The 20,260-nt window shown below is 40.3% G+C and overlaps 2 protein-coding genes and 1 long non-coding RNA gene across 7 annotated transcripts in view; 2 read left to right on the top strand and 1 right to left on the bottom strand.

Annotated features, from left to right (window-relative positions):
* The first annotated feature begins 1,113 nt into the window (after nucleotides 1-1,113).
* LOC118364432 (asialoglycoprotein receptor 2-like) lies at nucleotides 1,114-10,293 on the top strand. Of its 4 annotated transcripts, none has more exons than XM_035745963.2 (7): nucleotides 1,114-1,551; nucleotides 1,791-1,855; nucleotides 2,319-2,426; nucleotides 2,508-2,813; nucleotides 3,189-3,286; nucleotides 4,364-4,491; nucleotides 9,487-10,293. In XM_035745963.2, the coding sequence occupies exons 2-7, from the start codon at nucleotides 1,840-1,842 to the stop codon at nucleotides 9,665-9,667; spliced, it is 837 nt and encodes a 278-aa protein (XP_035601856.1). In that variant the 5' UTR covers nucleotides 1,114-1,551; nucleotides 1,791-1,839; the 3' UTR covers nucleotides 9,668-10,293. The 4 variants fall into 4 exon arrangements, with proteins under 4 accessions (XP_035601856.1, XP_035601857.1, XP_035601854.1 ...); XM_035745961.2 differs by having other exon boundaries at nucleotides 1,115-1,551; nucleotides 3,114-3,286; XM_035745962.2 differs by lacking the exon at nucleotides 9,487-10,293 and adding an exon at nucleotides 4,746-4,890 and having other exon boundaries at nucleotides 1,121-1,551; nucleotides 3,114-3,286.
* LOC127914291 (uncharacterized) lies at nucleotides 5,418-10,976 on the bottom strand. Of its 2 annotated transcripts, XR_008087913.1 has the most exons (6): nucleotides 10,880-10,968; nucleotides 10,304-10,539; nucleotides 6,948-7,067; nucleotides 6,638-6,857; nucleotides 6,449-6,520; nucleotides 5,418-6,283 (listed from the first exon to the last, which is right to left on the bottom strand). It is a non-coding gene; the product is annotated as an uncharacterized LOC127914291 (long non-coding RNA). The 2 variants fall into 2 exon arrangements; XR_008087912.1 differs by having other exon boundaries at nucleotides 10,304-10,976.
* A 6,762-nt stretch (nucleotides 10,977-17,738) lies between these two features.
* The window catches only part of LOC118364430 (platelet endothelial aggregation receptor 1-like), a 40,706-nt gene continuing 38,184 nt past the window's right edge, over nucleotides 17,739-20,260 (top strand). Inside the window, exon 1 of the mRNA XM_035745959.2 lies at nucleotides 17,739-17,959. The gene's annotated coding sequence lies outside the window, so the exon portion shown is untranslated. The remainder of the gene's footprint in view (nucleotides 17,960-20,260) is intronic.

Below are 20,260 nucleotides of genomic sequence, written 5' to 3'. Positions count from 1 at the left end.
TTGATAAGATTACTACATTTTTTTACACAAAATAGTCTCAATCTTTATCAGATAAACTAAAAACCATTGTGTCCATATTTAATTAAATAATTGCAAATGTATATGCAGAGACGGTCTTCTACAAAACAGTAATGTCAATCAAATCATGAATTTCTCCAAGTGACTGACTCAGACACTAATATCAAAAATAAGAAGTCGTCTAAGAACCAAGAGGATTCAGCGGAGATAGTGTGTTCTAACGTAGAGAAAGCAACCAATCAGAAACTGCGGTTGACTCTCCTCCGAAAAAGAAATTGGATGCAGCAATAGAGGAGAGAGAGATGAAGGGAGAACCGTGGAGGAGGAACCTAAAATAAAAGGTAAAAACAAAACATGCAAAGAGGACAAGCAGACAGTAGAGGACAGGTAACATGAGTCCATACCTCTAAAAAAAAAAAAAATGGAACAAGATTGATGAGGACTTGCCTAAGATTGTTGGAGAGGCAAATAGGTCAGGCATTTAGGAGCTTGTGGTCAGAGCTCCAATGTTCACTTCATCTCAGACACATGAAACCACCATATGAAACACAGTATATTTGAATCTGACATTATTGCAAAACCATGAAAAAAGGATGCTTTGTTTCCTGTCAACAATCTACTTCATAGTGGAATGGATATTAGAAAGAATTTTGTGTGCATCAACTGGTGTTTATATACCGCTTCTTGTACGGTGGTCCTGTATTGTTAATATTCTCAACATGGATGTTTTAAACAATGCCACATCAGATAAAAGGTTGCTAGATATGAGCATAGTAGTGGCCATGTTTATTTGGAATAAACAAATGGCGTAGCTATTTTCTCAGATCCATTTTGACCTCAGTACTACCCTCTGGTGACTGTATTCAACATTGCAACAGCCCCATGTCCATATTGTACTGTAGCAACCCCGCTTCCATTCTATCTCAATAGTGTACTGAAGATCTACTGCATTCATATGGGAAATGACTTAATATCTATTGCAGACAAATTGGAAAACTTTTACATTTTCTGACATCTTAGCAAGTCAGGGAATTTCCTTGAACTTGTAACCAGTCAATGTGGCTCGATCTACTTATTTTTTAAGAATCAATCAGTGACTGGAGGGTATGGCAAGTCTTCAGAGATATGCTCACCCTAAAACAAGAGAGGAATGAAAGACAATCGTATTTCTGTTTCCCACAGCTATGGAGCTTTCCATATTGAGTAGCACACAGCAATGTTACCATCATGACACGTAAACATACATTCCCCCTTTGAGTCAGACGTGTGAATCTGTACAGTGAAATATCTGCCTGTGAAGTAACCTCATCGCCAGGCTCAATTGCTACAGTGACAGAGAGCCGGCTGGGTGGAGATTATCTGTGAGTAATTAATGCAGACCAGAGTCAACCCAGAAGTACTTATACAGATCCTATTGGGGATAACAACAGTAGTCGCACTTGTAGAAATAAAGCGTATCGAATCACGCTTCAGACCAGCTTGAAACAAAAAGGAATCCCAAAAAGCCTTCCTCATCCCAGGACACTTCAACAGGTAAATAAATACATTTAAATAAACTGAGAAATAAAGAAACGGCGCTTATGAAGGCGTCCAATGATGAAACATAAGACTGTTTTGCTTTAAATGAAACAGATCAATGCAGACAGAGAGCTATTTTTCTTTATTTTCCTGATAGTCACCTGTTGAAAAGTCCTGGAGTAAGGAATGCTTTTTAACAGTAGTCGCACATGTATTTCAGACAATGTTGGTTATGGTTTTATTTGTATCTGAAGGATGCCAGAAGAGCTGCATTACTCTACAGTGGTTTTAAAAAATTAAAAAATGTCTTCACCAAAAGGTGAGTCTTAGCATTTCTTTCTCTCTTCATCTATCTTACTCTCTTATAGTGCATTTCTACCAATTCAGCTCATTCTCACTGCCAGACCGAGCAATAAAACGGTTTTACTTAAATTGCCATGTTTTTAAATGTTCAAATTGATTGATGCTTAAAACAAGCAAGCCGGTTATGGCAGCTATTTATTCCAGATTATTTGAATGTTTTACCAATGAATAAAATGAATGAATAATCTCCCTATCCCACGAAATAAGAGGAAAAGAAAGAACATATGCCATATATTGAAGTAAAGGCAAGGTGCACTCAGTCAACCTGGTCCTGCCACAGCATGTGTTAAAAAAGAGCTCAATATCCACCACTTATTGTTCAATTATTTGACTCCTTCGAATAATAGCATACTGTCAGATTCACTAATGAAGCATATTAAAATGTAGCTATAATGCACTCCTATCTTTGCTATTTCTAGTGGAGGAGGGCCCTGCTCCCCACTCTCAAACCTTTGGAGGAGTGGCATTCTGTTTGGGGGTTCTTTGTGTCCTGTTGGTGTCAACCATTTTACCTCTCTGTGTCTACTGTGAGTATGTGCATCATAAAGACATAATAATATGGAATTTGGAGAGGTGCAGGTTGAGTAAACATGTCCTTCTCTCCACAGTCAGCACTGCCCTCTCAGAGCACAACACAAATTTGGTGAGGGAACTGGAGCAGCTAACAGATGAGCATATATCCCTACTGGCAGCCAATCAGGACCTAATGAATCTCTACTGCAAGCTGAGTGTAGCCAATCACATTTTGCAGAGCGATTACATCAAAGTGTCTACTGAAAACCAGCAATTGAAGGCAGAGAGGATGAACTTGTCAAGAGAAAGGGATGGGCTCAACTGGACTCTTGGGGTCATATTTCAGTTGAAGAATTTCCCAGTTGATAACTACTGCCCATATGAAGATGCCAACACCAAAGGTAAAGTTTCCATCCTTGTTAATATTTCCTCATTCATTTGAATTGTTTCATATGCTGATGGTCTAGAATGTGTCACATTGATACTTTGTTAATTTAAATGTCAAAAACACTATGTAGCTGGTCGTAGTGGTCCTCTGTTGCCCAGTTGATAGAGCATGGCAATGCCAGAATAGTGGGTTTGATTCCCAGGACCACTCGTAGAACAAATGTATGCACGCATGACTAAGTCGCTTTTTTAGCATCTGCTAAATGGTATATATTAATATTATTATATTACTTTGCATGTTTCATGTTGCACAGATAGAGCATGCAAACCTTGTCAAGTTGGCTGGGTGCTGTTCCAATCCAGTTGTTACCTGTTTCTGCACATTAAAGTCCCCTTCGGTCACCTTTGGAGGACCTGGCAAGGAAGCAGACAGCACTGCAAAAACAACAATGCCGATTTGGTAGACATAGGCAGTCAAGAGGAACAGGTAGGACACTACTACAGGTAAATGCTTTAATAAGGGAGATTCACACAGCCTTTAAAGGGTTGCTCAAGCAATACAAATGTACAAAAAGTAGGAATAGGAACCATATTAAAATGTGATATATAGATACTGAATGTTCATGGAAACATCCTCATAACATGATGTTTATTAACACTGCTACAACTGTGCTCCTTGTTATACGGTATGAAAGTGGTACTTCCTGTTGTCTCGTTTTGTAGGCTAAGAATGGGCTTTTAAATAAGACTTTTCTAACTTTTGGCAATGTGTCGTACTTCTTGAGCATCAAATATTTTGATAAAAGGAATCGGCTATGAGCTAATCAACACATTAATAGAATTGTGTATATATATATATATATATGTAATACACTGGGTGTACAAAACATTAGGAACACCTTCCAAATATTAAGTTGCGCCTCAATTTGTCAGGGCGTGGACTCTACAAGGTGTTCGAAAGCGTTCAACAGGCATTCTGGCCCCATGTGGACAATGCTTCCCACAGTTGTGTCAAGTTGGCTGGATGTCCTTGGGGTGGTGGACTATTCTTGATAAACACAGGGGAAAAAAACAGCAGCCTTTGCCGTCCTTGACACACTCAAACTGGTACACCTGGCACCTACCACCATACCCCATTCAAAGGCACTTCAGAAAATCTTGCCCATTCACCCTCTGAATGACACACACGGTCCATGTCTCTAGGCCTAAAATCCTTCTTTAACCTGTCTGCTCACCTTCATCTACAATGATTAAAGTGGATTTAACAAGTGACATCAATAAGGGATCATAGCTTTTCACCTGGTCAGTCTGTCATGGAAAGAGCACGTGTTCCTAATGTGCACTCAGTGTATTTAATTATGTAAACTTGAAGCCCATTCAAAAAAGTAGGGGACTGACAACAGGAAGTACTTTCATACTGTATTATCTTTCATTTGCACCAGATAAGATACATTTATCCGTAACATTTAGACAAGTCACACTGCCTCACAAAACTGTGGATTACTGTTAAATGTATCCTGTATTTATTTTTATCTAGTTGTGGTTTCCTTAATTTCTCATTCAGGAATTCATTCTCAACAACACTCAAGCCTACTATGATGAAGATCATGGGTACTGGATCGGCCTGACTGACATAGCAGAAGACGGTCAATGGCTTTGGGTTGATGGACGTAATCAGAATCTGACTGATGGGTAAGGACATTCCAAAGAAGCATGTTGCCTAAAACAGTTCTTCACTAAGGGCTGGATTCAATTGGCATCGCAGAAGATTCACAAAATGTTAAATCAATGTTCCCACGTTTGCAGACTGCATTCATGGTCAACGCTGCATGCCGGCCCAATTGGAAACCATTACCTTTGAATCTTAACGTGGCTCTTCCACGATACAGATTGAATCCAGCCTTAAATCATTGTTTTTTCATTCATTGTAGGATTTCTTTTCACAGGTTTTGGAAGATTCAACCTGTATGGGGTCGCGATTGTGCTTTAACTAACCCAAACAATGCACCTTTGGCTAATTGGAATGCTGCATCATGTGGCCAGAGAAACCGATGGATCTGTGAGAGTAAAGCATTAATATGGTCAGGATAAATTGAGCCACGTTCAGTCAAAAAAAATCTATTGTATAGCAGTGTATAACAATTCTTAAATAGAACACTTGTGTAGGGCTTTCATAGGTTCCGTTTATTTATTTTTTAATAATTGCTGTTTTATAAGCGATGCAATACTTCTAAATCAGCAGCTTTAATTGTCACTTCATGTAAATGTACCTCAGAGTAGTAAGGAAAGTTAATTGAGCAAAGAAAATGCATTACTGTGCTCAAATGTAGCAACCTCATATCTGATGTTGATATCACATTGTTTAAAACAGCCGTGTTGAGAATATTAATACAAGACCACCAGACAAGTATAAAAACACCAGTTGACGCTGAAATATATATTTTCTTATACAGTCTGTAGCTGAATTTTTCCATACAAATAAATATGTTGACAAGAAACAAAACATCCTTTTTACATGGTGTTGTAATAATGGCCATTGAGCGTTAAATTAGAAATATACTTCATTTCATTAGATGGTTTCATGTGTCTGAGACGTATTAGAGCGCTGACCCAAATCCCTGACCCGTTTCCTCTCCAACTAGTCCTCATCAATCTGGTTCCTGTTGTTTAGCTTTCTTCTATTTTTTTAGAGGTATGGAGTCCGATACATCATGCAACCTGTCCTCTACTGTCTGCTTGTCCTCCTTGCATTTTTTATTTTTACCTTTTATTTTAGGTTCCTCCTACACAGTTCTCACTTCCTCCATTGGTACATCCCGTTTCTTTTTCTCTTTTGGAGGGGAGTCCACCAGGTTCCGATTTGTTGGTTTCTCTATCAGAGTGTTCCATCTCCCCAGCCACCATAGCCACCTCTGTTCTTGGAGGACTTCTTCTTGGTAGTAGTGTCTGAGTCAGTCTGTTGCTGAGTGGCACCTTCTCCCTCTGAAGCCTCTTCACAGCCACCTCCGGCTTAACTACCTATAGAAATGACAGCAGTTTCACACCTCTCCATTTAGATGACAGCTCTCGCCCTCTTCCAACACCTTCCTCTGTTTTGAACGTTTCCTCTTGGTTGGCTGAGCGTTGTCTGTTGTATTATCTTCCACAGAAGATAATAGTTCTTCCTCTACAGGAACCACTGCCACCTTTCCAGTGTTCTCCTTTGAACTTCCCTTTATTTCCATGTTGGTACTTCTGGAGACGACAGCAGAATCAGCATTCTCTTCAGCCACATTCTCACGGGTGTCCTCAGTGACTCTTCCTCCCCCCCCGGGTCTCATCCTTCAGTTCATCCTCGGGGATCTGGGCAGCTGGCTGGGTAGTGACGCTATCTGGTGTTGCACCCGCTAGTTGGTTTTTCTTGCCATACTTTGCCATGAACTCTTGCTCCTGCTGCTCCAGTCTGGCTAGCTTGACACTCATGGTAAGGCCATATCTGGCTCCTCTGTGGCGAACAGGAATAGGGACAAACAATGTTTAGCTTCCTTATTAAGATGTGCAAGACCAGGTTCAAACCCTTCACTAACAGCATGCACCAAGATAGACTACACATTCATGTGATTTGTTTATGGTTTATTACAAACTTATTGGTGGCAAGCAAAATACTTACTTGTGAGCGGTGCGTCCTCCACAAGCCTTCACCAGGTCAGCGTCAAAGGGAAATAACATTTATTATTTAACCCTGTGAGTACATAAAACCACTGTCGTTAATCTTCACATTGATATGAAAACAAATAACCTTCAAATTTATATTAATCCCTGTATGGTGGTGGATGGTATTGGGCAGTGAGGTTCTTACTTGGTGGTGCTGGAGAGTTCCAGTCTCTGGTCTTCATCGTCAGAGCTGTACTATCAAGAGAGCTCATTGGCACAGATATGGAAGTGTGTTCCAGTTAGATTTGTTTATCTGTACCTTCACAAAGCATCCATAAAGTTTATCTTCCCAGCATGGCTTTCGTTGGCTGCTGGTTGGAAATCATTCCTTCCTCTTCAACCAACTTCTTCACCTGCACACCATTCTACAACAGAAAGGTGGAGATGTAGCCTAGGCCCAATGTAAGTGTCTGTGTGTGTGTGTGGTAGTGGTAAAAGACTATCATTTCACTCACCCCTTTTGAGGACTTATCTCTCCATATTCCACTTCCAGTCTAGAAGATGTCCCACCCCTCCCTTGCCACATTCACTATGCTAGCCTCACATGCCATTCTTCTGCCGACCAAGACCTTTACCTGTGAACAGTGAGGGGACTTCTATTAGTGGTAGACTATGAACATTAGACCTAGTTACCATTCATAACACAGAATTAGATACAACTGGCAACTACTACTAGTAGGGACAGCAAACATTCCGTCTACTGCACAGACAGAGGCTCTAGTCTAGAACGCCCGGTGTAATTGTTTGAGAGCATTTTTTTTAAAACACTAAATCATTAAATTAGTGAGAAATAGATGTCATTGTTGCAATAGTTTGACACAATCATCTTAAATTGACATGTTTCATTATTTTGCCATATTGAATATTGCGCTCATTTCCCTAATGTGGACATTTTGTTAATACCTTGCATTTTCAACCCATAATAAACTCGGCAAAAAAAAGAAAAGTCCTCTAACTGTCAACTGCGTTCATTTTGAGTAAACCTAACATGTGTAAATATTTGTATGAACATAACAAGATTCAACAACTGAGACAAACTGTACAAGTTCCACAGAAATTGAATAATGTGTCCCTGAACAGGAGGGGGGTTAAAATCAAAAGTAACAGTCAGTATCTGGTGTGGCCACCAGCTGCATTAAGTACTGCAGTGAATCTCCTCGTGGACTGCACCGGATTTGCCAGGTCTTGCTGTGAGATGTTACCCCACTCTTCCACCAAGTCACCTGCAAGTTCTCTAGCCCTCACCCTCCCATCCGGTCCAACAGGTCCCAGACGTGCTCAATGGGATTGAGATCCGGGCTCTTCGCTGGCCATGGCAGAACACTAACATTCCTGTCTTGCAGGAAATCACGCACAGAACGAGCAGTATGGCTGGTGGCATTGTCATGCTGGAGGGTCATGTCAGGATGAGCCTGCAGGAAGGGTACCACATGAAGGAGGAAGACATCGTTCCCTTTAACGCACAGCATTGAGATTGCCTACAATGACGACAAGCTCAGTCCAATGATGCTGTGACACACTGGCCCAGACCATGAAGGACCCTCCACCTCCAAATTGATCCCACTCCAGAGTACAGGGCTCGGTGTAACACTCATTCCTTTGACGATAAATGTGAATCCGATCACCACCCCCGAAGAGACAAAACCACGACTCGTCAATGAAGAGCAATTTTCGCCAGTCCTGTCTGGTCCAGCAACGGTGGGTTTGCGCCCATAGGCGACGTTGTTGCCGGTGATGTCTGGTGAGGACCCGCCTTACAACAGGCCTACAAGCCCTCAGTCCAGCCTCTCTCAGCCTATTGTGGACAGTCTGAGCACTGATAGAGGGATTGTGCGTTCCTGGTGTAACTCAGGCAGTTGTTGTTGCCATCCTGTACCTGTCCCGCAGGTGTGATGTTCGGATGTACCGATCCTGTGCAGGTGTTGTTACACGTGGTCTGCCACAGCGAGGACGATCAGCTATCCGTCCTGTCTCCCTGTAGCGCTGTCTTAGGCTTCTCACAGTACGGACATTGCAATTTATTGCCCTGCCCACATTTGCAGTCCTCATGCCTCCTTGCAGCATGCCTAAGGCACGTTCATGCAGATGAGCAGGGACCCTGGGTATCTTTATTTTGGTGTTTTTCCCAGAGTCAGTAGAAAGGCCTCTTTAGTGTCCTAAGTTTTCATAACTGTGACCTTAATTGCCTACCGTCTGTAAGCTGTTTGGGTCTTAATTAATGACCGTTCCACAGGTGCATGTTCATTAATTGTTTATGGTTCAATGAACAAGCATGGGAAACCATGTTTAAATCCTTTCCAATGAAGATCTGTGGATTGTTAGAAATTATCTTTGAAAGACATGTTCAGGAACCTCTCTTTTTTTGCTGAGTTTATTTAGTGGAATTACATATCCTTTAACCTCAGATTGGTGATGTTAGTATAAAGAATATAGTCATCAAGATGACATAAGATTGATTACTTAAAACAGATCAATATATTTGGTTTTGTACTCACGTTTTGTGTACACGTGCTGGGATGCGCAGAACGCGGCGTTAATGAAATGGCACGAAAACTTTGGGTCAGTCTCTCTATAATAAAGTTTCTAGCCACACCAATGGATTTGACAATCAAACTATCACTTAAATATCAGCCAACCGTCATCACTGTTGATGTCCTATGGGTCGTGATAACTTAAACAAATCACAACATTTGGGTTAACAGAAAGTGGTTTGTTCCCTTTTTTGTGATGCAGCTTCGGGAAATCAACGTCCGACATCCCAAAATATAGATATCAGCCTTCTACAAGTTCTCATCTAACCAACCATATACAGGTTATTCCAAGATTCTGTGTGGCCTTTGAATAGTGTTAGTTTAAACAGCGCTACACTCCAAACGTTTGCCCCCTGTTCAACAATTGTAGCTAGCAGCCACCTACAACATTGTCCTCACATTATTCCATGTGGTTTTCGATATGAGTGATTGACAAATGTGTTGGGTTTCTTTTTCTGTTTAGGCAAACCTCAAATCAAAATGAATCACCCCAATGTAGCCCACCGTCTTCTACAGGTGATGTAAAAATATCTCCAGTGTTTTTAGTTTCAACAGGGCGTACCCGATTTCCCCCCGAATCGATATCAGTGATTTATTGCCACCAGTCAAAACAGGGTTTTTGGTGCATAAAAAAATACAAGTAATATGATTACTAATTGTTGCACATGTATGATAGTACATTTTATGTTTAGGTTTTCAAGATACACGGTTTCTGCATATTGGGTATTGTTTTGGACACGTTAAAACTGTTTTGACATTGGGCTATTAATCCAAATGGCTTGTGGAAAGGAAGCAGTAACAGCATCATTTAACAAGTTTTAGGAATATAAATGTAACTTTCAACATTCAATTCCAATGGTATTGTACTTAAATCTGGTTTAAAAACAGCTGAATGAGTCCAAAAACGTGCTGTGGTGGATTTATTTTGATGATATACCATAAAATCACCAAAATCGCCCTGCCTACTAATGTAATTTACAAGCAAGTTCAAGCTGACATATGTATAACGTTACACTTGATATATTATCATTGCTACTGTTATTTTCACTGTTGTTTTTATTTCTTTACTTACCTATTGTTCACCTAATACCTTTTTTAACTTAGAAATTACACTGTAAGTAAGCATTTCACTGTAAGGTTGTATTTGGCGCACGTGACAAATAAACTTTGATTTGAGAAACTCCTGTCCGTAATCGATGTTCATTAGCTAACAGATTGTCTATCATTAATTGACTATACTGTTACTAAATACATTTCTGAAAATCTAACATTACCGTTACCTTGTACCCAGCCACGACGCAGTAGTTGTTACGGAGTCTAGCTGATAGGTATTCGACTAGCCGGACTGTTCCCCGGACTCCATGTGTAGGGATTTGTACAATGCACAAACAAGGTTATTGAACCTGACATTGGTGTCTGTCTTTATTCCTTTATCCAACATGTCATACTGAAACAGTAGTTGTTGCTCTGCAAACTTCAGTCCACGGCTCCTTCCCTTAACAGTTTCTGCCATTTACTTCCAAAGAAATGAACATACAATTATGTATTAGATAGTTGAACAGTAATGCACAGTAATGCACAAAGAATACACCATTTTCTCAAATATAATACACAAATTCCCGTTTGGAAGTCTGCAACAAAAAAACAAACAAAAAAAATACTGCTCAGTCAAAGTTCAGTTTGGGTTTAGCTAATCTAACAATAGTAACGTTAGCTAGGAAGTTTTAAGAGAACATTTACACTTGAATGCAAGTCATTAACGTTACTGTGCTAATAAGGGCTGGAAATGAAATCATAACCAACGACCGGAGTAATGGAACTAATTACTTTCACCTCGTCTGGTTATCTAGACTCACATCGTTGTTCAAAAGAGATACATAAAAACGTTTTCACAGTTCTATTGAAACCATGAGATAAATTCAGCACGCTGACACGACACCGGAAAATACTACACTTCTTGTTCTTCTTCGACGAGGTTTAACGGCAGTTGGCATCCAATAAATGTTCCATTATCGCCACCTACGAGACTGGAGTATAACTCCCTTGTACTTTGCTTGTAAATTCAAAATAAAAACAAATCACCAAATACCTTACCATCTAACCCTACACTCACCACCCTACTCCACTATTTAAATATATCTAGGCTACCTCAGGCCAACAGCCTGAAAGGCCAGGTAACCACCACTCAATACACCCTGTAACCCTTCTGACATTAAGTCTCATACACCCAAATATCTCTCTGTAGCATCCACCACAACTTTTCTGCGACTTACATTCCATCCCTGCAGTACAGTTGAAAATCATTGCTATAAATGCAAAAACTCCAATCTGACTGAAGCATACAGTAACTGTCGAAAGTTTGAACACACCTACTCATGCAAGGGTTTTTATTTGTACTATTTTCTACATAATAATGGTGTCAGGTAACCTAGTGGTTAGAGTGTTGGACTAGTAACCGAAAGGTTGCAAGATCAAATCCTCGAGCTGACAAGGTAAAAATCTGTCGTTCTGCCCCTGAACAAGGCAGTTAACCCACTGTTTCAAGGCCATCATTAAAAATAAGAATTTGTTCTTAACTGACTTGCCTAGTTAAATAAAGGTAAAATAAAAACATCAAAGCTATGAACACATATGGAATCATGTAGTAACCAAAAAAAGTGTTAAACAAATCTAAATATATTTGATCTTAAACAGCTTCACCTGGAATGCTTTTCCAACAGTCTTGAAGGAGTTCCCACATACGCTGAGCACTTGTTGGATGCTTTTTCTTCACTCTGCGGTCCAACTCATCCCAAACCATCTCAACTGGGTTGAGGTCGGGTGATAGTGGAGGCCAGGTTATCTGATGCAGCACTCCATCACTCTCCTTCTTTGTGGTCAAATAGTCCTTACACAGCCTGGAGGTGTGTTTTGGGTCATTGTCCTGTTGAAAAGCAAATGATAGTGGGACTAAGCGCAAACCAGATGGGATGGTGTATTGCTGCAGAATACTGTGGTAGCCATGCTGTTTAAGTGTGGCTTGAATTCTGAATAAATCACAGACAGTGTCACAAGCAAAGCACTCCCACAACATCACACCTCCTCCTCCATGCTTCACGGTGGGAACCACACATGCGGAGATCATCCGTTCACCTACTCTGCATCTCACAAAGACATGGCGGTTGGAACCAAAAAGTCAAATTTGAATTCATCAGAACAAAGGACAGATTTCCACCGGTCTAATGTCCATTGCTGGTGTTTCTTGGCCCAAGCAAGTCTTTTCTTCTTATTGGTGTCCTTTAGTAGTGGTTTCTTTGCAGCAATTTGATCATGAAGGCCTGATTCACGCATTCTCCTCTGAACAGTTGATGTTGAGATGTGTCTGTTACTTGAACCCTGTGAAGCATTTATTTGGGCTGCAATCTCAGGTGCAGTTAATTGCCGATTTCTGAGTCTGGTAATGCTAATGACCTTGTCCTCTGCAGCAGAGGTAACTCTGGGTCTTCCTTCCCTCTGGCGGTCCTCATGAGAAACAGTTTTTCACAGTTTCTTCGTAGTTTCTGCGACTGCACTTGAAGAAACGTTCAAAGTTCTTGACATTTTCTGGATTGACTGACCCTCATGTCTTAAAGTAATGATGGACTGTCATTTCTCTTTGCTTATTTGAGCTGTTCTTGCCAGAATATGGACTTGGTATTTTACCAAATTAGGCCATCTTGTCACAACACAACTGATTGGCTCAAACGCATTAAAATTCCACAAATTCTCTTTTAACAAGGCACAACTGTTAAAACCCCTCTGGGATATGTGGGAACTAGCATTCCACCTGGCCAAAAGCCAGAGCGCCAAATTCAAATAATTTACTATAAAAATCAAACTTTCATGAAATCACACATGTAAGACACCAAATTAAAGCTACACGTGTTGTGAATCCAGGCAAAATGTCAGATTTCAAAAAGGCTTTTCGGCGAAAGCAAACAATGCTATTATCTGAGAGTAGCACCTCTGTAAACAAAAGAGAGAAAACATATTTCAACCCTGCAGGCGCAACACAAAACGCAGAAAGAAAAATATAAATCATGCCTTACCTTTGACGAGCTTCTTCTGTTGGCACTCCAATGTCCCATAAACATCATAAATGGTCATTTTGTTCGATTATTTCCAGCGATATATATCCCAAATGTATTTATTTGGCGTGTTTGATCCAGAAAAACACTGGTTCCAACTTGTGCAACGCGAATACAAAATATCTCAAAAGTCACCTGTAAACTGTGCCAAAACATTTCAAACTACTTTTGTAATACAACTTTAGGTATTTTCTAAAGTAAATAATCGATCAAATTGAAGACGGGATGATCTGTGTTCAACACAAGAAGAAAACAAACTGACGCTACCTTTCTGGTCACACTTGAAGTGACCCTTGTTTTGAACAGGACTACTTCTTCATTACACAAAGGAAAAACCTCAACCAATTTCTAAAGACCGGTGACATCCAGTGGAAGTGGTAGGAACTGCAAGAAGGTCCCTTAAAAATCTGGATTCCCAATGAAAACCCATTGAAAAGAAAGTGACCTAAAAAACAACAACATCTGAATGGTTTTTCCTCAGTGTTTCACCTGCTGCATAAGTTCTGTTATACTCACAGACATGATTCAAACAGTTCTAGAAACTTCATAGTTTCTATCTTATCTTCTGGGGATGAGTAGCAGGCAATTGAATTTGGGCATGCATTTGATCTGGACATGAATATACTGCCCCCTGTCACCAAGAAGTTAATTGAAATGCAAACCAGGTGACTACCTCATGAAGCTGGTTGAGAGAATGCCAAGAGTGTGAAAAGCTGTCATCAAGGCAAAGGGTGGCTATTTTGAAGAATCTCAAATATATTTGTTTAACACTTTTTTGGTTACTACATGATTCCATATGTGTTATTTCATAGTTTTGATGTCTTCACTATTATTCTACAATGTATAAAATAGTAAAAATAAAGAAAATTAGTTGGAATGAGTAGGTGTATCCAAACTATTGACTGGTACTGTTTATCACTTGTTGGCCTATCCCTCTGTACTGGTACAGATCTACTACGGTACTCACACCACTCCTCTCAAAGTCCCTCCCCCTTGACCCATCTTCCTCTACTTTCTTCACTGCCTCAGCATATGATAACTTCTGCACTCTAGCCCTGAAAACCTCAACCCGCCTCTTTCGCACTGCACATTTCTGATCCACAGTCCCATGGGCACCCCTACAATTAACACATATCCTGTGGTGTAAATTACTTAAGTAAAAATACTTGAAAGTACTACTTAAGTTTTTCAGGGTATCTGTACTTTACTTTGCTATTTTTGACAACTTTTACTTCATTACATTCCTAAAGATTTTTTTTTACTTTTTACTCCATACATTTTCCCTGACACCCAAAAGTACTCGTTACATTTTGATTGCTTAGCAGGACAGGAAAATGGTCCAATTTACACACTTGCCAATAGAACATCCCGGGTCACCCTACTGCCTCTGATCTGGCGGACTCACTAAACACACATGCTTCGTCTGTAAATTATGTCAGTGTTGGGAGTGTGCCACTGGCTTTCCGTACATTAAAATAACAAGAAAATGGTGCCGCCTGGTTTGCTTAATATAAGGACTTTTACATTTTAATTGACCTTTTGATACTTATGTATATGTTAGCAATTACATTTACTTTTGATACTTAAGTATATTTAAAACCAAAATAACTTTAGACTTTTACTCAAGTAGTATTTTACTGAGTGACTTTCACTTTTACTTGAGTAAGTTTCTATTAAAAGGTATCTTTATTTGTACTCAAATATGACAATTTGGTACTTTTTCCACCATTGCACATATCCCTACTTTCCCCAATGCTACACATTCCTTTGTCTCATGCCCTTATGCACACTTCTCACACCTAGGAACTTCCCTCCTACACACTGCTGCCACCTGTCCAAAGGCTTGACACGTGTTACAACGTAAGGCACAAAAACTCATACGGGATAACTAACATCACTTTGTCGGGCAAAGACTCAACATCAAAACTCAAAAGAACAGACAACGACTTCTGTTTCACCACTCATGCCACCCTGTCTGCGTTGCACCAAGTGACTAAACACTGTGGTGTATTATTTACGTTTCTGAAACAGAAGCAAACAGAACGCAACGGGGAGAGACCTAGCGAAATTTGTCCAATAGTAACTTGTTTGGACCACAGGAGGTTGGTGGCAAGTTGGTGGCACCTTAATTGGGGAGGACGGTCTCGTGGTAATGGCTGGAGTGGAATTAGTGGAAAGTTATCAAATAAATCAAACACATGGTTTCCATATGCTTAATGCAATTCCATTTACTTCGTTCCTGACATTATTATGAGCCATCCTCCCATCAGCAGCCTCCACTGGTTTGGACTAATGATTACACCCCCAACGTGCAGAATCGGCAACGTTCTGAACTTGTTTCCAGTTTTAGTTGATTAGAAGTGGTTTTGAACTTGCAAATAATCATTATTTAATTGGTACATTTTGTACTTGTCAGCCAAACTGAGCAGAGAATGTGTTGCATTGCCATTCCAATACCAACCCTTACCCAATACATATGTGAAACTCACAGAAGGCTGCTGAGGGGAAGACGGCTCATAACAAAGGCTGGAACGGAGCTAATGTAATGGCATCAAACACATGGAAAACATGTGTTGGATGCATTTGATACCATTACACCTATTCCGTTCCAGTCCTTACCACAAGGCCATCCTCCCCAATTAAGATGCCACAAACCTCCTGTTTTGAAACTACAGTCATTTGAAATGAATGTACCCTATATCCTTCCGACAGTGGACTCTTGATTAGCCTGTCACAGTTCTGACAGTGGGCCTACCTGCCCCCTTGTTCTTGCAAACCTGCTTCCTAGGGCCCCAATGGAGAAACCCCATGTTAGGGCCCCAGAGAATATTGCATTGTGATAACGTTTTCCTCAACAGCTGTTTTCCCAACATTTCCAACTTATACCCATCCTGTTTATAAAAATGTTGCATGTTTCTTACAATTAATGGAGCCTATGGGAAGACATTGTAATTGTTTTACTTATCATGCTTTGAAAATGTCAATGATTTATAATTAATATCATATTTTATCACAATATTTTAAAGCAGCAGCTTGCCACATGAGTAAGTCTTTCATAACCCACAAGGGGTCATATGAGAGAGAGAGAGAGAGAGAGAGAGAGAGAGAGAGAGAGAGAGAGAGAGAGAGAGAGAGAGAGAGAGAGAGAGAGAGAGAGAGAGAGAGAGAGAGAGAGAGAGAGAGAGAGCAATCTGAAAATCAACAGATGGGCCATGATCAAGTACATCTTTACATAATATGTAATATGTCTTATTCCATGAATTTCTGCATGGCATGAGCTCAATTGATTTTAATTTAGCTTTTGAGTTTGTGTAGAGACATAGGCTACAGTTCCATTCTAACTGCGTCCCCTGGCTCAATTAGTGCACTTCCGGCAGGTGGACATGATTAGTTCCATCCTACAGGAGTCCACTCAGGCTTTGCCTCATAGGGCCCTGGTTGGGCACTCCAGCCTACAGGAAACCATTTTATTTTTTCCTTGGGCTCTTGGTTTCCTCACGACAAGGATGTGTGCACCATTAACCCACCATGCTGTGCTGTTTATCTGTGTGAACACTCGGCGGTAGGAAAAAACCACGTCCTGAAGTCCCCAGTTATCATCACCAGCCTACTGTTTACCAGGAAACTCTTCTCTTGCTGCCGTACAGTCCCTATATACCACCCAGACACACGGTTAGCACAGCAGTCACAACATATATTGTGAGCCAGAAATACCCAATGTCAATAAAACGTGTGTCCACTGTCTGGTCATGTTTAACATTCCTGTCCTGAAACTCAGTGCCCTACTGAGGAGGGGAAAACCCCAAGGGGAAAGAAAGAAGAGGAAAATAAGGTATAATGTGCAGTGTGCATATTGTCATTTTTCAACAGGAGTACATTTACACGACTAAACCTTTACAACACCAGGCCTACTATGTTGAATTATTGGTTCTGTACAGTGGTGAAAAATTATTTAAAGATGTCTTCAACAAATACTGCGTCTAGATGATGTCACGGATGTACTCGGTCTGTCCTCCATATGAGCCAGTCGTAGCAAACTGATGTTCTGTCTACCTAGCATGCAATGAGTTATTTAGTTTCCCATCGAGTATTCATTGCCGATTGGTCCTTACTTACAATCTGAACCACAAATTCTTAATCATATCTCATCCACTTCTTCAGATCTCAAAACTAGCCTACAGTAATGAATAGCGATCATGACAAAGAATTGAATAAAACTCCAATGTGCACTTTGACGTGATCACCTGCTGTATTAGTTCAATCCCACTGAAAATGTACTAACCATATACTTTAGGCCTTCAACAAGATAATAAATCAATTTGCCAATTTCGTTTTTGTTTATTGTGAAAAGTCTAATTGCAATCAAATGTTTACTATTCTATACTTATTCTATTCACTCTTTCTCTTTCTCTTTCTCTTCTCTCTCTCTCTCTCTCTCTCTCTCTCTCTCTCTCTCTCTCTCTCTCTCTCTCTCTCTCTCTCTCTCTCTCTCTCTCTTTCTCTTTCTCTTTCTCTTTCTCTCTCTCTCTTTCTCTTTCTCTTTCTCTTTCTCTTTCTCTCTCTCTTCTCTCGTTCTTCTTTCCTGTCACAGTTTTTCAATTCGCTACTTGCCTCTCCTCCTCTCAATCCACAATCTGCGACGACAGACCCTCCCCCGATGGATGCGGCTGAAACCAATGCACTGAAGTTGTGAAGTTATGCTACTGCTCTTTCTTCACTGACTTCATCTGGAACTCATTTTTCACCGCTGGAAATTTGTTATAATATCTTGAGGTAGCCTACTTTGAGATCGCAAATACAGTGGATAAACAACAAATGCTTTTCACTCAGGTGAGTACAGAAAACATATGTGTTTAGAAAACAAACGATAAAGTCTCTATTGTAAAACCAAGATTATGATTATGCCTGAATATTTGCAGATTATTCAAACTGTGGCGGTCATATTTAGATCTGTATGATTTTTAAAATTCTCTCCCATACTGTTGTCTTGCTTTTTTCACTGAAGTACAGCACATACAGTAAGTAGTACATCCTGACATGCCTGCTTATTACCATGTATATTAGTAGATAGAAAATAACACGTGAATACTGAACATTTATATTTGGAGTGCCAATTTTGTGAGTATTTCTTGTCATTAATGTTTGCTGGGGCATAGCCATATCCTCAGTCTTCATAACTAAACCAGGTCAATTCATATTTTGTTAAAAGGATTAGCCTATAGTCTTGATATGCAATGCATGATCTGACTATCATAGAGTGCCATCTTAATGGGTATTGTTTGATCAGGCTTGCAGTTGATTGGTTTAGCGTTCAAGTTGTTTCAAAGAGGGTGCCACTTTTTCATTTTATTAAGTGCCTCTGGGGTATTCCAAGATCTTAATTGACCTTGAGGCCTATGTTGTGGCAAGGCAAGAGTCATGACTAATGGCAATGAAACATGGAGATGAGGTGGTTGTCACTTCTAGCAGTGTGCGACACATTGTGACACGGCCTGAGTGACTGAGTCAACTAACTTTCAACTCTTCCATGTGTAGTCTGTCAAGTTGGAAACATACCAAATAGGACAATCACAGGGCAACGAAACGTGGAGATGGATCTGGCGGATCTGTCTCACCCAGTGGCTTTCATATCTATGTGGAGCACATTTCCTCTGTGGATGACACATATAAAGTTGAAGTCGTAAGTTTACATACGCTTAGGTTGGAGTCATTAAAACTCGTTTTTCAACCACTCCACACATTTCTTGTTAGCAAACTATAGTTTTGGCAAGTTGGTTAGGACATCTACTTTGTGCATGACACAAGTAATGTTTCCAACAATTGTTTACAGACAGATTATTTAGCTTATAATTCACTGAATTACAATTCCGGTGGGTCATAAGTTTACATACACTAAGTTGACTGTGCCTTTAAACAGCTTGGAAAATTCCAGAAAAAGATGTCATGGTTTTAGAAGCTTCTGATAGGCTAATTGACATCATTTGAGTCTATTGGAGGCGTACCTGTGGATGTATTTCAAGGCCTACCTTCAAACTCAGTGCCTCTTTGCTTGACATCACAGGAAAATCAAAAGAAATTGGCCAAAACCTTAAACCTCCACAAGTCTGGTTCATCCTTGGGAGCAATTTCCAAATGCCTGAAGGTACCACATTCATCTGTACAAACAATAGTACGCAAGTATAAACACCATGGGACCACACGGACGTCATACCACTCAGGAAGGAGACGCGTTCTGTCTCCTAGAGATGCAAAAATCCCAGAACAACAGAAAAGGACCTTGTGAAGTTGCTGGAGGAAACAGGTACAAAAGTATCTATATCCACAGTAAAACGAGTCCTATATTGACATAACCTGAAAAGCCGCTCAGCAAGGAAGAAGCCACTGCTCCAAAACAGCCATAAAAAAGCCAGACTACGGTTTGCAACAGCACATGGGGATAAAGAACATCCTTTTTGGAGAAATGTCCTTTGGTCTGATGAAATAAAAATATTGCTGTTTGGCCATAATGCCCATCATTATGTTTGGAGGAAAAAGGGCGAGGCCTGCAAGCTGAAGAACACCATCCCAACCGTGAAGCACGGGGGTGGCAGCATCATGTTGTGGGGGTGCTTTGCTACAGGAGGGACTGATGCACTTCACAAAATAGATGGCATCATGAGGAAGAAAAATTATGTGGATATATTGAAGCAACATCTAAAGACATCAGTCGGGAAGTTAAAGCTTGGTTGCAAATGGGTCTTCCAAACGGACAATGACCCCAAGCAAATTTGAAAGCATAGTTGTGGCAAAATGGCTTAAGGACAACAAAGTCAAGGTATTGGAGTGGCCATCACAAAGACCTGACCTCAATCCTCTAGAAAATTTGTGGGCAGACCTGAAAAAGCGTGTGTGAGCAAGGAGGCTTACAAACCTGGCTCAGTTACACCATCTCTGTCAGGAGGAATGGGCCAATATTCACCCAACTTATTGAGGGAAGCTTGTGGAAGACTACCCAAAACATTTGACCCAAGTTAAACAAGTTAAAGCCAATGCTACCAAATACTAATTGAGTGTATGTAAATTTCTGACCAACTGGGAATGTGATGAAAGAAATAAAAGCTGAAATAAATCATTCTCTCTACTATTATTCTG

Source organism: Oncorhynchus keta, chromosome 31, assembly GCF_023373465.1.
Source record: "Oncorhynchus keta strain PuntledgeMale-10-30-2019 chromosome 31, Oket_V2, whole genome shotgun sequence".
Classification (NCBI taxonomy): Eukaryota; Metazoa; Chordata; class Actinopteri; order Salmoniformes; family Salmonidae; genus Oncorhynchus; species Oncorhynchus keta.
Note: the sequence above shows the minus strand (reverse complement) of the source record. Positions and strands in the feature narration are given on the sequence as shown.

Bases quoted from the DNA above. Each gene is read 5' to 3' on its own strand.
- LOC118364432 (XM_035745961.2), top strand. The intron at 2,427-2,507 runs GTGAGTATGTGC...TTCTCTCCACAG, and splicing joins TTTACCTCTCTGTGTCTACT to TCAGCACTGCCCTCTCAGAG. The intron at 4,492-9,486 runs GTAAGGACATTC...TTTTCTGTTTAG, and splicing joins AATCAGAATCTGACTGATGG to GCAAACCTCAAATCAAAATG.